At 46.1% G+C, this 10,236-nt stretch overlaps 1 protein-coding gene across 1 annotated transcript; it reads right to left on the bottom strand.

Annotated features, from left to right (window-relative positions):
• Window positions 1-3,120: 3,120 nt before the first annotated feature.
• LOC144136380 (acetylcholinesterase-1-like) lies at window positions 3,121-6,219 on the bottom strand. The gene is made up of 3 exons (XM_077668656.1): window positions 4,533-6,219; window positions 4,037-4,186; window positions 3,121-3,251 (listed from the first exon to the last, which is right to left on the bottom strand). Exons 1-3 carry the CDS (start codon window positions 6,155-6,157, stop codon window positions 3,224-3,226), a joined length of 1,803 nt encoding a protein of 600 aa, XP_077524782.1. The 5' UTR covers window positions 6,158-6,219; the 3' UTR covers window positions 3,121-3,223.
• Window positions 6,220-10,236: the final 4,017 nt, after the last annotated feature.

The following is a 10,236-nucleotide window of genomic DNA, read 5'->3' as shown; positions in this document are numbered from 1 at the left end:
AACGTAATAAAGATAATATTTATGTGGCTCCGGGACTTGGCGAGATCTACCTGCAGTTAATAGTTGTCGCGATCTACCTGTTAAACTTGTTCAGTAAAGCTGTTTTCACCTTCCAGAAAGGCTTTCATGTCTAGACGACGCCAAAACTTTGCTTGTAATTGATTTGGGATGCGAGCAGTTGACCTCGTTCTCAACTGAAAGAAACACAAATTAATCAATGCTACTATTTTTACCAGCTCATTTTGCGCTAGCATAAAACCAGAATGATTAAAATGAGCGGCTATTGATATTTTTAGAAGCACGGAATAAAGTAATATTTGAATTCGCTACTATATCAAGTCAGCCTCGGTTGTGGCATCAGGAGGGTGGTGATCAAAAAGTCACTTTGTTTTTAGTATACACAGCGCAGTTGAACGAAACTGAAACCCGGTGGGTACGATTTGAATAGCCCTAAAAAGGCTTTGTCTTCCGGCCCGGACAGGCAACATTTTAGAGTCGACAGGGAAGGTTAACTATGGAAAAGGCACCACCGCTGTCCAGATTAGTTATGAACTTCCGCTCTAATACTAGGTGCATATTTGGGATTGGCAGTCGTGAATATATCATTGATAAGTTTAACACCTGAGTAGACGCTTTAATGGAGAGTTTGAGGCTTGAGTGTGTAGTGCTCTGGTAATGGGAATAATTATGCAAGGCTGCGCAACTTCTAAAAATCAGAGCTAGGCTCACTAGCTTCCAGACGTCCGTGGTGGGAGTTGGAACTGACTCTGAGTTATACCGTAGCGGAATGAGAGCAAGGACAAACTGCTTGATCTGACCCATTTTGCACGCCTGCCGCGCTGATTCTTCTTATTTATTTAGTTCAGGTGGTTGGCAGACAAACCGCTGTCAGACGCGAAACTTGCACGATAAGGCATCGCATGCCGGCATTGGCATGTTGCCGGGCCACGTCGCAATGACGCCGAAAGTACGCAACTGACGAAGCAGAAGGAGTAGGGCCGTTTGTGGACATCTTAAGTCTTGCGTATGTGAACCGTTTCAAAAAAGATCGCAGGCTACTGCCAACGCTACCGTACTGCGTAGGATATATTTGCGTTGCTCTGTGTTGCTCTTTGTGCGCGCATAACTTTGCCAAGACGCATTTACACAGTTAGAATTTTCTTTCCGCTTTTCCCATGGAGCTCCCATAGGCGACCGCGCATTCTATCCAGCCTGCCTTCTCAACCCATTTTACTACTTCATCTTCATTATCCCTGCCCAACTGGACGATGCGTACAACCTGCCCTGATAGTACGAATGATGTGCAGTGTAGTACACTACACGTGGCTACGTGTAGAGCTTATACTTGCAAAGACATGGGGGCTGCTAATTGCTATCCAGGCTATATATGCCGTCAGTTGATAGTGCCACGAATGATAAATGAAGCTAAACTTTCAAATGCAGTTTTATTAGGTTTGGCAAAAGTGCACTTATATCTAAGTAATCTGTCACTCATTAACAGCAGACAAGTCTTCGGTTGATGACGGTAATTAATTTGACGTTGTTTTTTCTACAAATCTTACATGAAACAAAAAACACATAGAATACGTTGCTAAGAGGGTTGTCCGCGTGCGTATCTTTATCAAGCAATAGTTCATAAATCCCTCTTGTGAAGTTAAATAAACTATATTTTATCCATTTTATAATTCTATATTTTTATTATTGTATCATTCTGGAGTAAGCCCCCCTAAGAGCTTTTCTTTCCAAAGTATTGCCTTGGGGGAAAACGAAGAATTCCTGGGTTTACATTATCTCATATCTACCTCCTTTGAATAGCGAGGACTTGGTCAGTGACACCTGGTCACTGTTTCCGGCCTGCAAGAAACAAGTAACAAATTGCATCTAGGTTCAGTTGCTTAGGCGACTGCGTTGGAGAGGTGGAGCGGCATGCACGACTGCCACAGGCGCGTGAGCTTGTGCTCCAGCTGTGCATATGCACCGTGAAAGTTACTGCAGATAAAGGTTTCATTGCAGAGACCAGCTGAATGGCGCGCTGGGGTAACGCGCTGAAGCTCTGTTCACTGTACTTGAAATGGAAAGCAGCCGCTCTGCTGCCGCTGCTGAAACAAAGTTGCTATTCTTTGTAACTGAACGTTTGCTACCGAAGGGAAAAAATTGATGATAAAGGACAGTGATGACCAATGCGTAGTCATTCGCTGCACTTCATCAGTGATGATAATGTAATTATTTTTAGCGTAAGGTTGCGGTCTTAATTTTGAGGCCTTTATTTGGCGTTCCTCTTTTGATTGAGCAGGAAGCTCAAAGGGCTCCTAAGGGAAGAAATTTTCTCACATGAAGGAGTTGCCTACAGGCGTTCAGCTTGGCTTGTTTAACCATCGCTACACACCTCTATGGCGAAAAGGCGCGCAGCTGCGTAGCAGTAGCTACTCACCTCTAGCAGAGATTGCATGCTATGCTATGCAATGTATCCGCGCCTACGAACGCTGTAGTTATGAACTCGATGGTGCTTTGCTGCGTTTACAACTAGCGCATTAGCTGTCACAGCAAAGACAGTGGCTGTCTCCTCGTTTTACGAGCTTCCAAATCTATGTCCTTTTGTTGAAACATAAATTTGTAAGATATGTGTTGCATGGCCAGTTTAAATGTGAGCACGATTTTCAGCATAGCGCGTACTTGTGCGGCACTTCGTGATTCATCCAAAATATCCTATTACCAGAGCCTATTATAGGTCCCATCTTGAGGTTTTGTTACCAGTGAGAGTTTATATGTAAGGAAATGACTGCCCATTATACGACTGTATAAGAAAATTCGAGCATCATGACGCAACCTTATTCTTGTGCGCAGTCGCGTTCCTCCAGCAGTCCTTGGAAAGCAAACTGGTTATGAAATTGTAACCTTCCAGAACGCAGACACCAGAGCTCTTGACCACGCCAATGAAACGTTCGCTGTACTTACCATGGCTCACTTTAGAAATACACATGTTAATGTGTTTTTTCGCAACTAAAGACGGGCCGAATTTTCTCTGCAATCGGTGCAAGAGGACACGTATAAGGCTGTGAAAGCGAAGGTCATAAGAAATTACGTGCAGCCGGCGCCAGTTACAGTGAAGAGACAGGTGCAGCACAGAGAAAGAAACGTTGTATTAAAAAAGAACATTACAGAGATCCTTTTGACTAGACTTCTCCAGATGATGTGGGAATATTGCCTGAGATTGACTGCCTTCTTATGCAGTGTCAGACGCCGTCGCATTCCTGAAATGCAAACAAGTAGCCGTAATAGTTAGTCTGAAACATGGAATTCCGCAACATCGCTTCTTAGGCATTCAGTAACGTTGCTAAACACCGAGGCAAACTGGCGCTACTGACTACTGAAGAATTTTCGTTAACGTAGTTGGTCCGTAAACGGTGTTAACATCCGAGAATCCTTGTGGAGCCTCTACATCATGCCAGGACGCATATTTATTACGAGAAAGAAAAAGGAACCCTCTGTTCTGAAACGCGCCCTGCCGTGCTATCTACCCCGAGTGTTCCATGTTCACGTCTTAAGGTGCCCTGCCCCACTTCAAGCGGGCTCAGAAGATGCACCGTATTAAACGTCTATTTGTTGAACTTATCTTGATGTAATACAATGCTGTGTGCGGCACACTGGTAGCATATAGGCAAGCTTTCAGACCTCGGAGTACAAGGATATTACTTTCCAACGGAAGAACTGATTTCAAATAAAAGCGCATCACAGATCGCAGTGGTTGCCTTCGTTCAGATGGTCTGAGTATCTGACGCTTTACTTCAACGTCGCAACAAAAGTTAGTTACTAATCCGCTCACGACAGACAGTAGGGTTTGAGCGTGATTCACTGTGAACAGTCACAATTCATTTCTTTTTGCCTCATACTCGGCATCGGCTTTGACACGCAAAACGCCCGTTAGTTTGAGAATGAGCTTACCAGAAAACTGAAAACTAGGTGCGGTTGACAGTGAAAGGCATAATCAGCAAATTCTACGCTGCGTAAACACATGGAATAATTCAAGTTTACTTACGCTCCCATCAAGAAGGACTTCCATACATTGCATATTTTTGCCAGATTGTCTTGCTTTTTGGTGAACTTGTTGAGTTCAATATGTATTACATTTGGGTTCTGGATAGTGTACTTGGGCCATTCGACCACAGGCGGAGGCAGCACTGGTTTTCTGGAAGAAAAATATTTGCATAATTAGTAGATACAACTTTTGGCGTCACAAACATCTATGACGCTTTGATGCTGGGTATGCCTACAATGCTTTTTGACGCTGAATAAATGCCCTTCCGCTATTGAATTCAACCGAAAATGGAATTCAAAAAGAAAATGGATCTTTGTGCAGTTCCTAAAGTTAATCTTTTTTTATTTTTTCAATAATTGTGCTGTTGTCACCATCCTCATAACCGATTGGTTTTGCCATATATAATGAAAAAGGCGTTCGGGTAGAATATTTTGAGCTGAAGTATGAAATGCTGAGATTTATATTGCGTAGCAATGCGCTCCACCTGACAACTTACCCTGTTTTTACGAACGAGGACCAAATCTCAACTATTGTCCTCATCAACTCTTCTTCCTCAGGCGTGTAGTGTAGGCGTTCAGCGTACTTGGCTCCGTATGGACCCAGGTGCTGGGCCATAAGCCTGCCGTCTTTGAAGAATGGTAATGAACCCAGCGTGTAAGGGATGTCATCCGCATGAGCCACTCCCATCCACTTAGGCCAGAAGCTGTGCGTCGGCCTGTAGTTGAACAGATAGCGGTAGGTGTTTATGCCTTGTTTCGCAGCTATTTGTCCGAAGAAGAAAGTCGGACATGTGAACACGGCATCCCCAATCATCTTGCTGACGGTCGAAGCAACTTCGTTTTCCGAAGGTTCGTCCGCTGAGTCATGGAAGTAGGCTGCAACGAGGTCCTTGCCGTCATCGATGTCGATGTTGAACATCTCGGACATTACGAAGGAGATCAAAGTGCGGTAATCGCTCACCAGTAGCTTTCCGAATATGGGGACAGATCCCTTGAGCAAGCGAAAGAACACCGTACCTTCATCGGCCACGGATCCTAGAAGGATATCTTTAGCAGCCAAATGTTTCCAAGTGTCGGCGGATAAAATCTTTCCCGGGATGAAGTCATCGTTGTCGCTCGGGGGGTAGATCTGCTGGATTAGATCGAGTGAATCAAGCTTCTTGAACACAGCGGAAGCGTCCGCTTTGCGCAGGCAGTCCGCGATTGTCTTGCCCTGCTCTTCGAGCTTCTTGTGCTTATCGTAGCACTTCATTGCCAAGGCGGTGAGGATTGACTTGGCTCTGCCGCCGAACCCTGAGCCAAGGATGAGGGTGAGTGGCGTTCCGCTCTGCAGCACCAGTCTCTTGAAAAGGCCACGGCTATGCGGGGACACAGAGTGAATGGCCGCGGAGACTGCCCCGGCGCTCTGGCCAAGGAGCGTGACCTGTTCGGGGTCGCCGCCGAACCGGTCGATGTTTTTGCGGACCCACTTGAGCACGAGGTTCTGGTCCCACAGGCCCATGTTGCCCAGTATGCCCGCCGCGTCGGAGTGAAAGAAGCCAAAAATGCCTACCCGGTAGTTGAACGACACGAACACAACATCGGTGAGGGCGACGAAGTTGGACGGATTGTACAGGAACAGAGACGAATCGCCCCACTGGAACGCCCCGCCGTGGATGAACACCACCACCGGACGCTTCCGATTGCATCTGCTGTCTTGAGAAGAACACGTGGAGGCGGGTTTCCATATGTTGAGGTAAAGGCAGTCTTCGGACGCAGTATGAAAATAGTCGATGGTCAAGTTCGGTAGGAACTTGAGAGGCAGCTGCCAGCAAGGCTTCGGCAGTGTCGTTGTGTTGAGGGTTCCGCTCCATCGTATTGGTGGTTGTGGCCTCTTGAAGCGAAGGGGACCGAGCGGAGGTGTCGCGTACGGTATGCCCAGGAACGCTTCCACGCTCCTGCCTGCGACACTCAAGCACTCGCCTCTCACAACGCCGCTCTCCGTGCGAACCACGGTGTTGCAGGGATCGGCTCCGTCGGCGAGCTGGCAGCTCGAGAGGCATAACAAGGCGAACGCTGCGCAGAGCCACCGCGGCGCCCCTTTGCCAAGCACGCTGTAATGAAGGCGTGACGAGAGCCTCATAGCGGCTACTGGTGCCAACAGGAAGCGAAACAAATTGCCCACCGGTGAGCGGCGAGTTACGAGAGAGTGCTACCAGAGAACGAAACGGAGCCATCCCTTTTATTCTCAGTGGGCAAGGTTGCCGCGAGTGGCGAGGAAAAGGAGAAAAAAAGTGAGACGCCAGAAACGCCGCGAGTTGTTTGCTATCAGACACTAGCCGCCTCTCGTCTCGCTTAGATTGCAGGTGGGGGAGGGCAAGTTGCGCTGCGCACCGAACATGGGGCGGTAGGAAGGAGTGAACGCTTTTGCATGGCAGCCACGGGATGTGGCACGTGGCCCGAGTCTGTTGGCGTGCGACCGTTATCGCGCATAATAACGGCTGGTATTTTTTATTTACAGCCGCCAGTTCGTCTGGGCGTTATGAAGGACTCCACTGCTTCACCGCTCTGCCAATGAAAGGAAAACACATATCCGGGAAGGAGAAAGGGCATGGGCAGACGTATGTTGCAGTTTTTGGTGATGATTCAAGATCGCCGTAAAAGCAGCCTTCGCCAACGCTTGGGTGTTTGCACTTTTTACTCGTATTTCACTTATTTAAGCCCACCGAGCCCCACTGCGGTAAGAAAAGTCACACATTTATTCAAGTGACTTTTTACTGCAGCTGTGCTCTGATCAGGAAACGTGCGCGTTTCCTATAACCACCACTGTCATGAATTCAGTGCCTCTCAAGACTTCTTGATCAATTCGCTGTGCGCAGGCTGTGTGGGAAGCAAATAAACTGCGCCTATTGTGACAGGCCGCTGCCACTTTTACTGTTATCCATGCGTAATGGGCAAAGTGACATGATTGCGGCTTGGAAAGGGCTGAGCATGTTGGTCAGCTTGTAATTGTTGCGGAAGTGGAACGCTCTTATTGTTTTCTTGGAATGCTTTCCAGTGACACTGGTTGCAGAGAGCTCTAGAGTGCTCGCATTTTGATGGCATCTGCAATGGTGACAGCAGCTGACCCAAACTTGCCTGTAGCCCGCACCTCTACAGGTGAAGAAAGTGGCTAAGGTGAGGCCACAGCGACAAGCGACTACTTAGAGCCCCGATCAATGTTCTCGCGGCCTTTCTCATTGCTTTGAGCGGGGTGCAACACACGCAGCAACCGCTATCTTAGTATGCTGCCGAACAGGATGTCTCGTTTCCTTTATTTTAGATGACAAGAACACCTTCACCTTTACTCTATATTCCTTTTTAAAGAGCGCAGTGAAAATGATACAAAGTGAACATCGTGTGAGTTAAACTATGTGGCGCGGGATCAAGATAAGTTCAAATATACTGATTTAAAAAAAGTCCCGCAGTTATGCGGTTGGAAAACAGCGTTATGATCATCATCATTACCGGAAGCTCAGCTGTGTCTACTGCTGGACAAAAACCTCTCCAATGAACCTCCAATTAGCCCTTACCTGCACAGACCAGAACCTTAAATCTCATCCGCACACCCGACTCTCTGCCGCCCCCTGCAACACTTGCCTTCTGCTTGCAGTCCGTGAACCTAAGCGACCATCAACTATTTTTTCTTCGTACTACATGCCCGGCATATGCTCGTTTCCTTTTGGTTTCAGCTAGGGTATCATTAATTCGCATTTTCTCGCTGACCTCCTGTGATCTCTTCCTGCCTGTTAACGTTACCCCCTATAATCTTTTTCCCCGTCGCTGCGTTGTCTTCAATATATATCTAGCCCTTTCGTCAACCTCCAATTTCCTGCCCATTAGGAGAGCACTTGCAAACCACAAATATTTTACACTTTATTTTTCAGATATACTGGTAAGCTGTTGTTGGTTGCCTGAGAACATCTACCGGATATACAGCCTATTCTTATTCACCCAGCTACTTCACTCACATGCTGCAGATCTGCAGTCACTTCCTGCCTTAAGTTGATGTATTCTGCTACCACGTCCTGTTCTTTTCTGCCTATTGTAAACTGCTGTTTACGGCCAACATTCTTGGACATTACCTGAATTACATTACATTCCCACATTCTCTTACTGTTGTTGTTGTTAGCCTATCAAAAGATGGCACATACCCACACTGGGGGATCGGCCAAGAATCGAGTGGCTATTCACCTGTACTCAGGTAATTAAAATGAAAAGCACGCGGGTAAGCAACACCAGAGGATTCCTCCTCATGAACAGAAAATGGATAAAAGTTTTCATTTCAATAATAATAATAATAATAATAATAATAATAATAATAATAATAATAATAATAATAATAATAATAATAATAATAATAATAATAATAATAATAATAATAATAATAATAATAATAATAATAATAATAATAATAATAATAAAGAGGGACTGAAACAGAATTATTAAGTCGGAATGTAATAATTGACAGAAAAGAAAATTTTGTAACACTTAACATGGCAGTCGGTGAGATTCTATCAGGAAATTTAGAACAGTGGTACAAACAGATCTGTGGCTGAACCCAGATGTGGTGGCACCAAATGATAGAAAGAGCGGGCTGCCTAAACTAAGGCCAAGGGGCGGCAAGGGCTCCTCCAGCAACCTTCTTCTCAAAGAGGTGTATCGGCGACAATAGAGCAAAAAATGCTCAATAGATTCAGGCTCACGGCAAAATGCACAAAGGGGAGAGAGCGCCAAACTCGACCTGTGTAAACAGAAATTCAGAGAAGGAATGCGGCCCCGCAGACTCGTCAGAGATACTTCAAGCTGCCGAAATCACAAACTTGCCTGTTCCAAGAATATCTGAGGTGCTGATAAACCGCCGATGTTACAAGTGTTGTGTTTTGGGTGCTTAAAAACGCACATCGCCGAAACCTAGATGCTGTAATATAGGCTGTAGCCGGGATGATAGGCAACACGGGGCCGCTTAGGGAAGCCTTTGCGAGAGTATCAGCAATCTCATTAACTGTCACACTGATGTGACCGGGAACCTATACTAAATGAGCAAGACTCAAATGGGGAGTAAGCAGGGACAAGAATGTGTTGAAAATGGGACTATCAACATGCGCGGCGAGGTACGAACACAGAGATAAAGAATCTGTAATTACTGCCACTGCGGTAGTAGAGGGGTCTAGCTTGCGTAGAGCAAGTACTACTGCCAGAAACTCTGCTTGAAAAATGGGGTGAAATCTGGAAGGCGCAGTGGAAAGCACCAGTCTAAATGCGAACAGAATATTCCTACACCTGTCTTTTCATTGCACTGCGATGCGTCGGTTGCTATTGCAATATTTGTAGGCAGGGTCCTTAAAAGGTCTTCTAGTAGACCGTTTAGAGTACAGGGTGGCAAAATTTTTGCATTTTGGGGGAAAATATTGTCGTAAACAATGTGGACAGCGGGCCCTCTGCATAGCGCAGGAAGGATGTCATAAATTTTCACATCTAAAGGCTCAAGTAATCTTTGCACAAACACTACCTGTGGGGTATGAAAACGAGACCAGAGGGTACAAAAAAAGAGGTCGGCTGGCAACCGAAATGCTTTGCGAACGGTGGAAATGAGATTCGTAGATTGTTAAGTAAGTCTGCACAGTTAAAAATTGAACTCGAGATAAGAGAGGGGGAATGCGGGCTTCAAGGTACAGAACATTGGTAGCCACAAATTTTGGAAGGCCGAGGCACATGCGAAGTGCTTCCCAAAAGGACGAGAGGACGAAGTTTGTATGCAGCTGAGCCTTTGAACACACAGATCCGAATTATAAAATTGGCCTGACATACATTTTGTAAATCATTAATAGCGCATCTCTTCGCATGCCGTACCGGTGACTACATAATCTACGTAACATGCCCACGGAACCCCTTTCACCCTGACATGGTCAATGTGGGGTCGCCAGGTGAGTTTCTCGTCATAAATGACCCCTAAGTATTTTAGGGATTGAACCTGCGGTATTGGTTGTAACCGACAAGTGAGAGAGACCCCTGCAGGATTCTGTAGAGGGAAAACAAGGATGGCGCACTTGCTAACATTGAACTTCAGGTGTAAGCTGCTCAGCCAGTGCTCAAATGTACTCAAATATGACTGCAACAGACCACACAGGGAATGTATATCCGGCTCAGCCGCAAATAACGCAATGTAGTCCGCACAGACGT

This window comes from Amblyomma americanum, chromosome 6 (genome assembly GCF_052857255.1).
Source record: "Amblyomma americanum isolate KBUSLIRL-KWMA chromosome 6, ASM5285725v1, whole genome shotgun sequence".
Lineage (NCBI taxonomy): Eukaryota > Metazoa > Arthropoda > Arachnida > Ixodida > Ixodidae > Amblyomma > Amblyomma americanum.
The sequence above is the reverse complement of the archived record's forward strand: the minus strand, read 5'-3'. Positions and strand labels throughout refer to the sequence as shown.

What these genes read in the sequence shown, in the direction of transcription:
- LOC144136380 (XM_077668656.1), bottom strand. Translation starts at nt 6,157, where the DNA reads ATGAGGCTCTCGTCACGCCTTCATTACAGCGTGCTTGGCAAAGGGGCG. An exon ending in TCCTCGTTCGTAAAAACAGG is followed by an intron (nt 4,187 to 4,532) that starts GTAAGTTGTCAG and finishes TTTTTCTTCCAG; the next exon opens with AAAACCAGTGCTGCCTCCGC. An exon ending in AAGTCCTTCTTGATGGGAGC is followed by an intron (nt 3,252 to 4,036) that starts GTAAGTAAACTT and finishes TTTGCATTTCAG; the next exon opens with GAATGCGACGGCGTCTGACA.